Here is a 16,951-nt window from a genome sequence, read left to right on the forward strand (position 1 = left end):
ACAGTACTTGTCAAACAAAAAATTAAGGACATTTCACTCTCAAGAATCTAGTAAAGCCTATGTTCATTTAACAACAACAACAACAACAAAAAGACACAAGAATCACTATCTATCTATCTATCTATTAAAAATTTTGAGACAGGATCTTACTAAGTTGCTTAGGGCCTTGCTAAGTTGCTGAGGCTGGCTTTGAACTTGCATTCTCCTGCCTCAGCCTCCCAAGCAGCTAGCATGCACCACCACTCCCAGCTAAGTATTTCAATTTATGTAAGCATTAAGGGTGTATGCACTGCACCTAAGAATGCTGAACCTGTTCCCTAGCATAGACAGGGATGGCACCAACCAGAAAAAGACCTGAAATAAACTGTTTGGTAAGTAAGTATAAAATGCTATATAAGGCAAGACACAACTGGAATTAAAATACAATGTTAGGACTGAGGCTGTGGCTCAGTGGTAGAGTACTCGCCTCGCATGTGGAAGGCACTGGGTTTGATCCTCAACACCACATAAAAATAAAAATAAAGGTATTATGTCCATCTACAACTAAAAAATATTTTAAAAAATACAATGTTAAGTTATAAGTGAAATAACTATGGTTATGTTTACTGTAATCTCACATTTGGTCTTGACAACATTTTATGCCAGCATAATTTATAAATTAACATTCTTAGCAAGCAAGCAAGAAAGAAAACCCTAGTAAGTGTTTTTGTGAACTGTAATAAGTACTGTTAGAGAGGAGCAATAAAATGGGGTTCGACACAGAAAAAGCCATCCACTCAGATCAGGATAGGGATCACAAACGTCTCCTTGGAAAGGCTGGTATACTCAAAGGACTGAATACTTTGACAGGAGAGTACCCAGTGGAACAGGGCTGGAAGACCTCGAGGGAGCAGAACAAAGAGACAGAGGTAGAACAGGGAGCAGGTTCCTGGAATGGCAGGGCCCACTCTGGATGGCACCAGCATATGCTGATGAAACAGATTAACAAGGAAATAGCTTGGTGACAAATCACTGAAGGCCCTGGCAGCAGGCTCAAGAGTGTGAGCTTAGTCTACAGGCAAGGAGCAGGAGCACACTTTATGTGGTCGTTGAGGAAGGGGAGCCTGAAGATACACAGAGCTGATGAGATCAGACACCGGTGGTCAAGAGGCTGTTGGTGTGATCATATGTATGAGAACTTGAAAAAAGACCTCGAATCAAATCAGGCTGTGGAAACAGAAAGTGGAGACCACTGAACAATATTCTGTATTAAAACAGAACTCCATGCTGGACACAGCAGTACACACCTGTAGTTCCAGAGACTAAAGAGGCTGAGGTGGGAGGATCAGCAAGTTCAAGGCCAGCCTCAGCAAATTACCTAGACTCTGTCTCAAAAAAATGGCTAGGGATCTATCTCAGTGGTAAAGTGGCCCTCGGTTCAATCCCCAGGACCAAAAAAAAAAGAAAAAAGAAAAAAAAAGAGCAAGAAAAAATACTTTTACAAGATAAATTTTATAAGATAATTCTCCCTAATTAGCAAAGGTTCAGTGACATAAGCCTCAGCTGGCTGGGAAGGAGACATATAAATTAGTACCAACCATCAAGAATTATTAGAAAGCTTACACATTTGACTCAGAAATTCCCCTTAAGAACCTGTTTTAAGGATGTAAGCAAAACCTGAACATGAAAATATGTTCATTGCACATTACCTAAAGAGAAAGAAAAACAAAAGCAACCTAAATGTCTAATATGAATATTCCATAATAGAATATTATGTTTCTAAAGTGCTTTCAAAAATATTTAATGGCATTTAAATGCTTATAATACAAAGTTAATCAAACATATGTATACATCTGTATAGAATATGTGCACATAAAACTGTAAAAAAAATACATGATGGGATTAATTTTCTTTGTCCTTTCTGTATTTTCCAAATTTTATTTCATAAATATGTATTATTTTTATTATAGAGGAAAAGATACTGTCTCTAAGGAAAAGGCAACAGGTGCCTGAGTATGTATGAGACAGGCAGAACTCTCAGAACAGATGGACTGAATACACTGGATGGGAATTCAAAGCTATTTATGAGTCTAAGATTTTTACAATCAGAAGAAAGATATAACCATAAGAACACTTTTGAGTATTCCATGATTCATACTACAATGTGAATGACTGATAGGCAAAATTTGTCTATACAGATTACCTCTTTAAAAGAAATGGGGGAAATTTTTTTATATCTTTATTTATTAATTTTTTTATGTGGTGCTAAGGATCAAACCCAGTGCCTCACACATGCCAGGCAAGTGCGCTACCACTGAGCTACAGCCCCAGCCCAAAAATTTTTTAAAGAAATTTTTAAATTTTTAAAGGTAATCCTCCAGCCCAGTTTTAGATTAAGGAGCTCTGTATATTGAGGGACTTCTATTTGGCACATTATTCCCATCTATATCAAAATCCTTGCTGACTTCTAAAAACAATAACAGCGATTAGGAGTTACATTCCTAAATAAATATGTCAGTTCCACTACCTGCTCTTAACTTAGGCAAGTTACTTAATTGCTCTATGCTTAGTATTCTTATCATAAAATACAGATAACATCAACCACTTCACTGATTGAAAATGAAAATGTACATCAAGGGCTTAGTGCAAGGCCTGACGTACAGCCAATGCTCAAAAAGTGGAATATGATGTTATTTCTATGCCATTTCACTGTGGATCAGAAACAGGGTGGCTGAATGAGGGTGGATAAATCAGAGCAAAGGTTGTTTCACTTAGAAATGGTCTACATATCTTCGCAATCTAGTGTTGGCTCAGTGATCATTATGGGAAACATATTAATAATATGTATGAATGACTAAGCTAGATTAAGGTGAAAAACTTAGCTATTGCCTAACCACTTGCAAGCTACTTGGTTGTGATTAATAAGGTAGCTATAAAATACTATATTTAGAAAGCCAAGAATAGTAACATAAAAGAACTTAAAAACAAAAAATCCTTAAGAGAAATATATATGCTCATTTTAAAGAATGTGAAATATCCCTTTGAGAAAAAAGAGGACTTATCACCCTTTGAAGAAATGTTGAGAACATGACTGCAGAAATGAGAACTCTTGTCAAGAAGCCCCATTTGGGGGAAGGATTTATCTGTTCATCATCTACAATCTCTTCCTAGAAGATGTGCTTTTATCACTCTACCTCCTGCTTGGAACTAAGGATTCAATTTGACAATGCAAATTCTCTAGAATAAGAGGTTGAACAGCGGCAAATTGGGAAAAAGAAGAAACAACAGTAGTGTTTTCTTTTCAATTTTAAAACTCTGGTCCAAGTCTCAGGCTTGAACTTGAGAACATTTCCTTTGTCCTTTCTGTTGCTCCTGGAAGAAGGCTCCAGCCTCCTGACTGTGCTGGGCGCCATCTTTAATGATGATATATGGGGGTTCTTTCCTTTCAGCACTGCTGGGGGGTCAAACACATGACACCGCCTGCCTGAGTATCAACAAGCGAATTATAAACTGTGTCAATCCGAGTTAATGCAAAGCTGTAATCCTCTTTAACAAGAGATCAAATCACTGCCATGAGTTATGTTCGTTCTGTAATCTGATAAGGAAGAGGGAACCACTAATAAAAGAGTAATGGGAGCCTTTAATGATGCTGGTAAAAGGTAGCACCAGTTAAAACATCGCTCTTGTTCCTGCTGATTAGATCAATGTTGCATATTTGCCCAGACTTGTTTCACCTGTCAGAATAACCTGTGCCTTTTTAGGAGATAAGAAGCCTCACAGAAAACATCTGTATTTTAACCATTCTTGCCTGAGAATTTTTAACCAACGGAAAATGCTCTATGAGGGTATTTCTGGGGTTGATATTGGTGTGCTCTGAAATGCTGAGCAAGCTACATGAGAACAGTCCACCATGAGTAGTGCGTCTATCTATCAAACAGAGGTGAAGCAGGCAAGGACAGTAAGGACAGTTTTGGCAGCCTCTGGGCCACTAACTGGGGGAAAGGAGTGCCATCACAGTAGAGTGGCAAATATGCCCATATTTAGGGTGCAGACCCATACACAAAAATGGCAAGCCGAAGACAAATTGCCTGTACAAATTCTATTATACCAAGGCACCTCAAGAACAACGTGGCAGTGATGTTGACAAAGCACTTTACAAGACCAGATAACATTTGTACATTTCTTTTCTAAAACTCCAGATGTAAAACAATAATGCATTTGATGTTTAGTACTTATCAAAGGATCCTCTCCTTGTTTTTTTTTTTTTTTTTTTCATAAAGCCAGCAGCTTTATGAAAGCAGTAAGAAGGCTAAGTTCTATTTTGGGGGAGAGAATGGGTGCTCAAATTGAAATCCTTCCTGTTCCTATTGAGAATTTAAGTTCTTAGCAAAGGAACGGAGTATCTCTAAAATGTTCATGTTGCTACCACTGCTGAAATAAGGGGGAGAAACTGCACAGAAAAATACAATAACCTACATATTTTATGGACAGTATCAGAATCAAATTTATCTGACAACCCTCTGTGAGGCAGCAGTTAGTTCAAGGTAAACCTCAATTTTCTCTTGCGCAAATTCAGCAGGCTGCCATCACTAAGACCTTCCCATGCTTTTCTCCACACCAACAGAGCAAGCGGCTGTACTGGGTTTCCTTTCCCAAATCGTTGCCGGTGGCCAGTTTTGAGGAATAGTCTCTATCTCAGCACTGCTTCTCCCACATATCACACCAGCATCTGACTATCTGACTTCCAGAAGCCCAATTTGGGGGAATGACAAAGAATTCACTTCTTTAAAAACTGAACCTCAGAGGGTCTTTCAAAAATAGACAGAAATCAGCTGATTATTTCCCTCATCCCCCAAATCTTCACTTTGTGTGAACCATAGTCCGAGATCATCTGTATTTTTTCAGGAAGCTCCCTCTGGTCTAACAGAGCCCTGGGGGTTTTACATCATGTAAAGTAAGCTGTTTCTAAAATGTCCTTGATAAGCTTAGAATAACTTCAGCATAGATGTAAACAGTAACCTATACATCATGCAAGTAAAATAGTAATCTGCTCCTTATGGTGACAGTGTTCAGAGGGCCTCCCTACCAGGGAGATATCAAGCCTCTCTCCTTCCAACCCTCTCTATAGAATCACAGCATTCCAATTTGTATCAGAATTTGTATCAGCAAAGATGATCCTGGGAGCTGAGCTGCCCAGTGCCAAGAATATCAAGGGTTTAGCAAAATCAGTGATCATTTTGGGGATCATGGTAGCTTCCTCCCTTGCAAGCTAACATATGACAATGAGCGAAACTGGATTTCTTTGGTTTTTCTCTCAATGCTGGGAATGTTCATTAGGCAGGCAACAAAACTCACCTATCTCATAATGGAGACAAGGCCAATCTACCAGACCAGGACTTATAAAGGGATCAGAATTACATAAGACTTTCACTAACAAAAAGATTTGAAAGCATTTAAACCAGTATCCAAAGTATACCTAGAAAAAAATGCTCCCAAAGGGAAATTTGGTAACACAGGAACTCAGCTGGGCTACTTTGCATTTAAAAAGTTTCGTTTTTTTTTTTTTAAATAGATCACTTGAAAAGAAAAATTCCTAGCATTGGAAAAGAATTTGTATCAGCAAACATTGACTAAATAGATAGATAAGACTACACAAAACACACCACAGGAGAAGCAAAATGAAGATGCCCCTGCCCTAAAGATCCTTTTAAAGACAGCACTTCTCATCTCCCTCTTTTAATAAGAGCTGTGTTCCAGTTTCAATTCAGTTCAACCAAGTACAAATTTATGGAGCTCAAACTGGACAAGGGATACAGGAGACTGAAGGATGAGCACTAGGCCCCCCAAACTCCACTAGGCATTGATTTAATTTAGGTATATTTGTGGAAAAATAAAAACTCAAACCCTTGGTTCTAGCCAAGGTCAGCTAGAACCACAGGGGAAGCTGCTTCTGGGAACAAGAAATCAAAAGGACAGGAAAGATCTTACCTATATGTTACCACAATTAAAAGGGGAGGAGCCTTACAAAGGAGCAGCCAGGTATTCAAAGCCAGCTTCCCATAGAAACCACAGAAGAAAGAGTTTTCATTTACATCTTCAGTGGAGAAATAATCAGAATTTTCCTGCCACCTTTCTGTATTTTACATATGTAATTTTCAAAAAGAAAACATTTTTCTATTGAAATAAAGTAATACATGCTTATTGTAAAAAAATTCATTGAAATAAAGTAATACATGCTTATTGTAAAAAAATTCAAACACTACAGAAATACACTTAATAGGGCTGGGGTTATGGGTCATTGGTAGAGTGCTTGCCTAGCACGTGTGAAGCACAGGGTTTGATCCTCAGCATCACATTAAAAAAAAAAAAAATAAGAGTTACTATGTCCAACTACAGCTAAAAATATTATTAAAAAAAAAATATATATAAGAGGGGCTGGAGATATAGCTCATTTGGTAGAACGCTTGCCTCATGTGCACAAGGCTCTGAGTTCAATTGCCAGCACCACAAAAAATAAAAAAATAAGAGAAGGTAAAATGTCACCCAGTAATAAACATGCCAAGAGTTTGGTGTTATTGCTCCAGAGCTTCTTACTTTTTTTTTTTTATTTATTTTTTAGGTGTAGATGGACACAACACAATGCCTTTATTTTTATGTGGTGCTGAGGATCAAACCCGGGTCCCGCCCTGCTAGGCAAGCACTCTACCGCTGAGCCACAATCCCAGCCCCAGAGCTTCTTACTTTTTAATGACAACTAATATGAACGCATTCTCATGGAAAAAAGATTAGAGAGAGCCAAAACACTGCTGGGCTCAGCAGTGCATGTCTGTAATGCCAGTGGCTGGGGAGGCTGAGGCAGGAGGAACATGATTCCAAAGCCAGCTTCTGCAACTTAGCAAAGTCCTAAGCAACTCAGTGAGGCTCTGCCTCTAAATAAAATATAAAAAAGGCTGGGGATGTGGCTCAGTGGTTAAGCACCCCTGGGTTCAACTGAAGATCTGTCTTCACCCCATTCCTCATCCCATGCTTTTCCCCACAAGTAAACTCCTCTAACATTCTGATATGCTCCTAGGCGTTTCCCCAAACATTCAGTGTGATATATACATACATAAACACATATATACATCTGCTGCATTTTTATCTTAAAAATATGATAGATCATATTGCAAACAGTGTGTCTTTTCCCAGGTAACAAAAGTACCTAGAGATCTTCCATGGAAGTACAGATATTACTTTAAAGGCACTGTTTCTATTTTTTTCCCTGTCACTATAGATTTGGCATTCCTCATCTGAAAAATCTAAAATTTTTAAAGTGCCAACATGACACTCCAATAGTTTTGGGTTTTGGAGATTGCTTAGGGCCTTGCTAAGTTGCCCAGACCAGCCTCAAACTTTGCAATCCTCCTGCTTCAGCCTCCTAAGTTGCTAGAATTATAGGCATGTACCACCATACCTGGCTATATTGTACAGTTTTACTTTATCCTTTAATTATTGCTTAATCTCTTAAAATGATTTTACTGTGATTTATTTCCTTAGTGATGGTCATTTGGTTTTTTTCTTTTTCAGCATTATAAACAATATTGCAATAAAGATTCTTGGTATAATAGCTGTTTCCTTAGCTCAATTTCTATGAAGTAGAGTTTTATTTTGGGGAGTGGGAGGCAGTTAACAGATAATAACCTTCCAAAAGGATTTTGCCAATCACATTCCCAACAATGTGATATGAAAGTATTCCCTCATACATCGACACTGTGGATTACTATTCTTTTAATATTTTTCAATTTAATAAGGGAAAAATGAAATCTCATTTTACTTTGCATTTCTTTGATTGAAAGTCTGATTTTTTTTTTTTTTGCTATTTAAGATTTGTATTTTATGATTTTTTTAAACAATTTTTTTCAACCTTTTTATATTTTTATGTGGTGTTGAACATCGAACCCAGTGCCTCACATGCGCAAGGCAAGTGCTCTACCACTGAGCTACAGCCACCACTCCTATTTTAGGATTTTTAAATCTGCTTATTGACATGCTTTCCCTATTATTCTTTTATTATTTACTTATTTATTTTCTGGAGCTGGGGTTGGACCCCAGGGCCTCGGGCATGCTAAGTATCTGCTCTACTACTGAGCGACACACTTCCAGCCTCTGCCTATTATTCTTACTGGGATATTAAGATATTTGTAAAACTCAATACATATGTAGAGAAATGTGTTATCTACTAAATTTTTTTGTTCCAGTTTGTCATTTTTACCTACTGTTTTTGATGTCTTTTCAATATGACTTTTCCATAGTCTGGTATATTAATATTTTCCCTTATGGTTTCTGGCCTGGTATCATGCTTATAAAGTTATAAAGCCATTATATACTTCAAAAATCATTTTAAAAAAACTATTCACACACATATCCAACAAGAATGATATGTGTATTACTTAGCAAAACCAAAATTACTCACTTGAGGAAAAGTAGTATACACTGATACTGACATTCTAACAATAATGAATGTTTCCCATTTGTGGTGTACAAAACAGAATAGTACTAGATTCCTTCCTCGGTACAGGTGTCCCTCAGTATGAACAGAGGATTGACTCCAGGTCATCCTTGGTACCCTGGGATACCAAAATCCACCACTAAGTCCCTTACATAAAATGGGGTAGTATTTGCATATAACCTATGTACATCCTGTAGATTAGATCATCTCCAGATTATTTATATTACTTAATATAATGTAAATGGTATGTAAACAATTATATACTATACTGTTTAGAGAATGATGACAAGGAAAAAATCCGTATGTGCTCAGAACACACTCAATCCATTTTCTGAATATTTTCCACCCAAAGTTGGCTGAATGTGTGGATGAAGAACCCACGAACACAAAGGACTGACCATACTAGATTAGTTCCACTAACAAAGCAGGGCAAGTTACCACTGCCTAAAGCATCAATTTTTGCCTAAAGTTACCAATACTTACTGGCTTTAGAAGTTTTGATGCAAGGAGCAGAAAGAGCTAAGATCCAGTTACAGTATCCATAGTTGATCTGGTCTATTCTGATTATGAAGCATAAGCAGTGATGTGAATGTAGCTTCTTTATGCTTAGGAAACACAATGAGAATGGAGTATACCTTGGCAAAACCAAATGCTCAGTTCTCCAGTGACAACATTATTATTAAACTCCTTGTTAAGTGGCTAAACCAGCTAGAAAACAATGCTGATAATTAGCAATCATACCACAAAGGATATCCTTTTTTTCCCCATAAATTCAGAATGCCACAGGACTGCTACCTGACAAACAAATGCTGACCCCCTTTCCCTTGCCCACTGCACCAACCTGGCAATGTAAAGCAGTTCTGGCCAATGAAAACCAAGAATAAGTCTGCTGGAGGGAATTCTGCAGGAGTTTTCACTTTTAAACAAACAAACAAAATGCCAAAAATATGGCTGGCACTATTATTTTGTATTCTTCTTGCCTTGGATACATATATTTGATGGCTGAAGTAGCAGCAGCCATCTTAGGAACACAGGAGGAAAATAAAAGAAATTGGCCCTAACATCAAAGAGAAGAGAAAGCCATTGCCAACAACAACACAGAATGATTCCACCAGAAAAATACAATCTTATTTACTTATGCCACCGTAGTCAGGTTTTGTTTCTTATAGACCAAGCCCCAAAGAATACTAAATAGGATAGTCATTTTCAAATAATTTATGTTTCGTATATAACAGACCCTCAAAAATGATGAACAAATATAAGATTCTAAAAAACTAAGTACCTCTGAGGTATTGGGTGATATAAAAATAAACTAAAACTAAGAATGACAGAAACTTGGGCTGGGGATATAGCTCACTTGGTAGAGTGCTTGCTTTGCATGCACAAGGCCCTGGGTTCAATCCCCAGCAGCACAAAATAATAATAATAATAATAATAATAATAATAATAATTTTTAAAAATGACAAAAACTTAATTTCTATATGATTTTCTTTTTTTTTTTAATATTTTTAATTTTTTATTGTGGGTTGTTCAAAACATTACAAATTTCTTGACATATCATATTCCACACTTTGATTCAAGTGGGTTATGAACTCCCACCTTCACCCCATACACAGATTGCAGAATCACATCAGTTACACATCCATTGATTTACATACTGCCATACTAGTGTCTGTTGTGCTCCGCTGCCTTTCCCATCCTCCACCCTCCCCCCTCCCCACCTCTCCCCTCCCCTCCCCTCCTCTCTCTCTACCCCCTCCACTGTATAACCCTGAGGGTCTCCTTCCATTACCATGCAATTTCCCTTCTCTCTCCCTTTCCCTCCCACCTCTCATCCCTGTTAAATGTTAATCTTCTTCTCCTGCTCTTCGTCCCTACTCTGATCTTAGTTACTCTCCTTATATCAAAGAATACATTTGGCATTTGTTTTTTAGGGATTGGCTAGCTTCACTTAGCATAATCTGCTCTAATGCCATCCATTTCCCTGTAAATTCTATGATTTTGTCATTTTTTAATGCAGAGTAATACTCCATTGTGTATAAATGCCACATTTTTTTTATCCATTCGTCTATTGAAGGGCATCTAGGTTGGTTCCACAGTCTTGCTATTGTGAACTGTGCTGCTATGAACATCGATGTAGCAGTGTCCCTGTAGCATGCTCTTTTTAGGTCTTTAGGGAATAGACCAAGAAGGGGAATAGCTGGGTCAAATGGTGGCTCCATTCCCATGATTTTCAAGTACTGTATTCTAAAAGCAATCACTAGCTGAGTATGGTGGCACATGCCTATAGCTCCCGGTACTCAGGAGGCTGAGGCAGGAATATCCCAAGTTTGAGGTCAGCTCAGGCAACTTAACAAGATTCTGTTTCAAAATAAAATTAAAAGGACTGGGGATGTAGCTCAAAGGTAGGATGTTTGCTTAGCATGTGCATGGACATGGGTTCAATCTCCAGTACTTGGTGTGGGGGAGGGGGCAGAAAGATGTCAATAATTTAAACCAGATTTATTTTATACCTCATAATAATGTAACCTTAAAGGATATGGTTTAACTTTAGACAGCTAGTTCTTTTCTTATTGATGTAATTTTTTTATTGATGTAATCTAAAATGTACTTACTTTACTCTATAACTTTTAAATAGACTGAACCCAAAAATTTAGCAGAGAAAAAAACCTAGCCCTACCTAAGCTCTCACTTCCAAAGTACAGGAGAACATATGAGGTCATAAAGACAGATATAAAGGTACTCGGAACCACCCATAAGCTGTTTTATACTCAAAGCACTGAACAAACTAAAATGAAAAATAACAATTGTTTTTGCCTAAGCCTATAGATCTAAGCATAGGGGGAAAAAAATCTGATGAGATATGATGGCAATCTAAATACTCTCAAGTAAAAAGCAGATACATAATTTAAGGTTAGATAAAGCTGGCAAAAGCCACATGTACCTACTTATGACCAGTAATTTCACTTGGTAAATAATTATGCTTAAAAATATTAACATGGGGGCTGGGATTGTGGCTCAGTGGTAGAGTGCTCGTCTAGCATGTGTGAGGCCTTGGGTTTCATCCTCAGCGCCACATAAAAATAAACAAACAAAATAAAGGTATTATATATATATATATATATATATATATATATATATATATATATATATATATATATATATTCGCATGGTATTAATTACAACAATTAAAAGCAATTTAAATGTCCCAACAGTCTGTGAGTAACTAAATATAAAAATACTATGTAGTCATTTAAAAATTTTTAATAATTTTAATGACAGGAAAATGCTCACCATATATAAAATATTTATAGTAAAATATAATTTCAATCATATTTAAAAAAAAGAAAATAAAAAGAACAACACTCTGAAAGGGAACTCAGACACTGAAAGGAAGTCACCTGAGATGTTAAGAGAGGTCATCCTGTGTTTGTACATGTGGACTCATACATTTCCAGTTCCACATGCTAAGAGGGCCTGAAAACAACCATGGTCAGTTCCAGCACCCCTGGAAGCCAGGTCTTGGCTTCTAAAAACCATTATCCACTGGAAAAAAGTGGGGGAAAGGGGTCCTTGGAGAAAGATTCCAGGATTGGTGCAGGGAAAGCAATAAGATAAACTTTGAACATCTTGTATCAGACAGAAAGGACGCACTCAAGGAATGATTGGGGTTACATCAAAAGGCACAAGGCAGCTTAAAGAACTTCCATTAATCTGGGGCAATTTTAGCATCAAAATAAATATAACTCATTGAATAAAACTGGAAAGCATAAATCCATATTGTTAAAAATGAATCAATGAATGGTACATAAATGTGGAAAAAGGGGAAGCCTTGTATTATGGTAGAATGCAATTCATAAATTTAGAATAAATTATTCTTTATTTGTTCTTTTTAGATATGCATGACAGTAGAGTGTATTTTGACATATTATACATAGAAATTATTTTTTTTAAATTACCAAAAAAGGTTACTTCTGAATTATAAGTTCTATATTTTCCTGTATGTGTTTTGATTGTTTCACTTTATAAAATAAGCATGTACCTACTTCTTTTGTAAAAACCCTTATAATCCTCAAAACACTGGAAAAGATCGTTGAATGAGATGGACATTATGATCCTATATACATGGATGATTATACTACAGGTATGACTTTGCACCATGTACAGCCAGAGGAAGACGTTATATTCCATTTGTGTACAATGTGTCAAAATGCATTCTACTGTCACTATTTTATAATTAATTAGAACAAGTTAAAAATAAAAAATAAATAAAAAGAAGTCTCAATAAACACAACAGATACACATCTCTATAGCAATCTCTAGAGCCACTCTAAAGAGCATACACATAAAACCCCCAATGCATACAGCATGCACACATGCTATCATGACCCTCTGGCCTAGAAAAGAGCTCAGATGTCCTAGGCAGGTGGACTAAAATTAAAAATAAAACCTAGCCCGACTCAATGGTGCATGCCTGTAGTTTGGGAGCTTGGGACCAGCTTGGGAGGCTGAGGCAGGAGGATTGAGAGTTCAAAGCTAGCCTCAGCAAAAAGTGAGGCACTAAGAAATTCATTGAGACCATGTCTCTAGATAAAATACAAAATAGGGCTAGGTATGTGGCTCAGTGGTCAAGTGGCCCTGAGTTCAATTCCCAGTACCAAAAACTAAAAAATAAAATCTAGCAGCAAAAACACACAGCCACCAGAGGTAGCTGGTATATGGAAATTTTTGATTTGGCTTTACAGTAATTATGGGAGTGAAGAGATGTGACAAGGACCTTTCCTATGATGCCAATGACAAATGGTTAACTGATAAGAAGAAACAAGAGGGTGACAGGCTGTAGAACAGGTCAATATCAGGCTGTCATGAAGCCATTTGAGACATATAATTAATCTCTTACTTACCTGGCATCATCATTCATTGTAGTATGGTCAATAGGTGCCATGAAGCTCAGGAGCTTGCTAAGGACATGAAATCTAAACAAAGCAGAAAACAAACAGGCAGCAACATTAGTAACTATTAACCTAGCAAAGGAAACACATTCTGTGAGTTAACAGACTCCAGAAATGATTATAGGGGCAGTTGGCTCCAGAAAGGAATAGGGAAAAATTCATAGGCACTTGCCATGCACAACTATATTTTCCCCTTTTTCTTTAATGATTTAGGAAAAAAAGTCTGATAACAGTACATTGTAAATGACAATGGTTCTGCACAGATCCATTTATATCACAGCTCCAAAAGAGCAGATACACTTATGCCTCTCAGCAATATACAAACTCTTAAACATTATTCCAGACAAAAGTCAATGACAACTTGACTCCCCCATTTTCCTCCTCTAAGTACATCTTAATCATTTCTCATGTCATTAAAGCTACCTGCTGGCAACAGCACAGGCAGTGGGATAACTCCTGAAGGCAAACCTCACCAGCGCCATCACTACTGGTATTGGTTCCCTGAGTGAGAAAAGGCCCCTAAGACTCAACACCATCATCTCCATGCACTAGCTCCACTGGGTCTTTCATTTCCCCATCTTTAAATTAGGGAGCACAAGTGAGTTCAGAACAAGTTTGAGTTCAAGATCTTTAGCAGATGTGTTATGAAAATTTAAGTTATTACCTATATTTCCCACCAACAGAAAAAGGCCTAAGAGACTGTATGACTTTATGCACATCAAATTACACCAAAGAAAATTCAGTAAGGTTACCCTTACTATTCATCAGAATGCAAGAGGCTTGTATGACTATATAAATACATGCATACATATATATTTAAAAAAATGCTAACCAAAACCCCTCTACTTGGGCAAACAGTATCCATAAACAAAAATATGATAAATATTTTCACATGCACAATGTTTTACAGTTTCAGAAACATTTTAACACATACCAAATAATTCAATTCTGTACTGTACCACTCAAAACTAAGCTTTCCAAATTTCATTTCTCAAGTAATGCTTTTAACAAAGGCTCCCTAGTTCAATCCCCATTACTGCCAGAAAAACAAATAGTGTTAAAATTTTGCTCAATCTAAGAGAATAGAAAAAGTATAAATTCATTATAGAAAATTTAGGGGGAAAATGCACACTTCCTCCACCTGCAGACAATTGTTGATATCGTTAGTTGTGTTTGTTTTACATACAGATCCTTTTATACGCATGCGTGCGCATACACACACTTTCGTAATCTTTTTTTTTTTTCCCCACTTAGCATTGTCCCCTGAATGGCTGCATACAATTCCAGAAGTGGAAGTACCATCATGTTTCTGAACATTTATATTGTTTCCACTTTTTCACTTTTTATAAGGGAAATACACCAAAAACTCTTAAGTTATTCTCTAGTTTTACAAATTAATATATACTAAAAAAGTAATATGTAATTCTTATAATACCAAGACTCCAAATATGGAAATGTATAGAGAACTGAAAGGTTTCCTATAATTCTATCCTGAAGAAATAATCATTTTAATAATTGAAAATGTTACTTTGGTTGTAGCACTTTCAGTATTACATCCCACAAAACCATATATCACATTCCTTTCTTTTTTCATAGTTTCAGAGTATAATATAACTTACTCTTCCTCCTATTGATGGGCTGTCCCTTCCTCCCTCCAGGAGGAATCCAGGGGCACTTTACCACTAAGCCATATTCCCTGCCTTTTTTTAATTTTCTATTTTGAGACAGGTCTTCACTAAGTTGCTGAGGCTGTCCTTGAACTTGAGATTCTCCTGCCTTAGTCTCCCTAGTCACTGGGATTACAGGCATGCACCCACCACGACTACCTAGCCTCTGCTCTTTTAAAAACATTAAACAATGCCAAAATGAAGAGTCTTAAACATAAATTATTGTATGTTAGATCATGTACTTCTATGAAATAAATTTTGAGACGTGAAACTGCTGAATTAAAATGTATGCATATGTAAAATTAAAAGACAGCCAAAATGACCTTCCAAAGGTTGTGTCAATGTATGAGACCATAAATACTTATATAACCTTTTAATTTAAATAAAGCATAAACGCTGTTAATTAAACAAATTTTTCAGCTGTGTGTGGTGGCTTGTGCCTCCAGTTCCAGCTTACTCATGAGGCAGAGGTGAGAGGTTCATTTGAATTCATTGAACCTTATGATGTGGCCTAAGCCACATCACAAGACTCTGCCTGAAAAAAACTCAAAAATAGCTGGGTGCATTAGCTCATGTCTATAATCCTAGCAGCTTGGGAGGCTGAGACAGGAGGATGGCGAGTTCAAAGTCAGCCTCAGCAAAAGCAAGGCGCTAAACAAGTCAGTGAGACCCTGTCTCTAAATAAAATACAAAATAGGACTGGGGATGTGACTCAGTGGACAATTCAATCCCCAATACCAAAAAAAGCCTCTCAAAAAAGAAACTCACTCTCTCTCTCTCTCTCCACACACACACACACATATGTATGTGTAAAGTGGGAATGTAGCTCACAGGTGGGGCACTTGGCTAGCATGCAGGAGGCCCTGGGTTCAATGCCTATCTTAGCAAAAAAATAAATATGACATTGGTAAATATGACATCCTTGGGCTTCACCAAAATTTTATGTCCATCTGAAAAAATAATACATACTCTCAGCTATGTCCAAAGACAGGTTTAATATGCTTTCTGGATAAAATCACAGACTACTCTCTGGTTACTGTCAAATACTGTCATGTCACCACTAATCATATATGGCTACTGAGCATCTGAGCTGTAGTTAATCTGAATTGAGATACACTAAAATTTTATGACAAACACCAGATTTTGAAAATCTCAGACAAAAAAAATGGTGTGATGCATATTATTAATAACATCTAAAATCATAAATTATTTAAATCATATTTTTGATAACACTGGGTTAAATGAACTATACTATTAAAATTAAGTTCACCTGTTTCTTTTTACTTTTTAAAGAGGCAATTAGAATATTTAAAGTTATGTATACATATTTTTGCTGGATTGTGCTACTCTAGAATACCTTTACACTCAAAACACAATATATTTAAGAACTATTAATTACATGATGAAGGACAGGCTTTAAGAAGTAATCAGATTAGGGGCTGGGGTTGTGGCTCAAGTGGTGGAGTCTCGCCTAGCACATGTGAGGTGCTGGGTTCGAATCTCAGCATCACATAAAAATAAAGCTATTGTGTCCACCTACAATTAAAAAATAAATATTTCTTTTTTTTAAGAAAGAAGTGTCAGATTAAAGACAATTTTGTAATGTGTACTTATGTAATAGCATTTCATCTGTTCTCAGTGCTGTTGAGGATGGGTGCACATTTTGGTATTAGAACATCTTTTATCAACCATGCTAAGAAAACATAATTTTGTTGTGGAAGAACAGACCGACACAATAAAACTTCTTGCATATGTGTGTTGCTAGGATCACACACAGGGTCTCACACACACTAGGCACTTGCTGTACCACTGAGCTATACCTCCTGGCCTTGACATCTCATTATTAAAGGCCCAAGAGTTTAATA

General features: G+C 36.8%; 1 protein-coding gene across 1 annotated transcript in view; it reads right to left on the reverse strand.

The window, feature by feature from the left end:
• Aatf (apoptosis antagonizing transcription factor) overlaps window positions 1-16,951 on the reverse strand; it is a 108,798-nt gene that overhangs the window by 12,388 nt on the left and 79,459 nt on the right. Inside the window, exon 11 of the mRNA XM_046423231.2 lies at window positions 13,372-13,443. Coding sequence (XP_046279187.1) covers window positions 13,372-13,443 — 72 coding nt within the window. The remainder of the gene's footprint in view (window positions 1-13,371; window positions 13,444-16,951) is intronic.

This window comes from Marmota monax, unplaced genomic scaffold, assembly GCF_021218885.2.
Source record: "Marmota monax isolate L192 unplaced genomic scaffold, Marmota_monax_Labrador192_F-V1.1 WCK01_AAM20220418_F8-fsc00171, whole genome shotgun sequence".
NCBI classification, from domain to species: Eukaryota; Metazoa; Chordata; class Mammalia; order Rodentia; family Sciuridae; genus Marmota; species Marmota monax.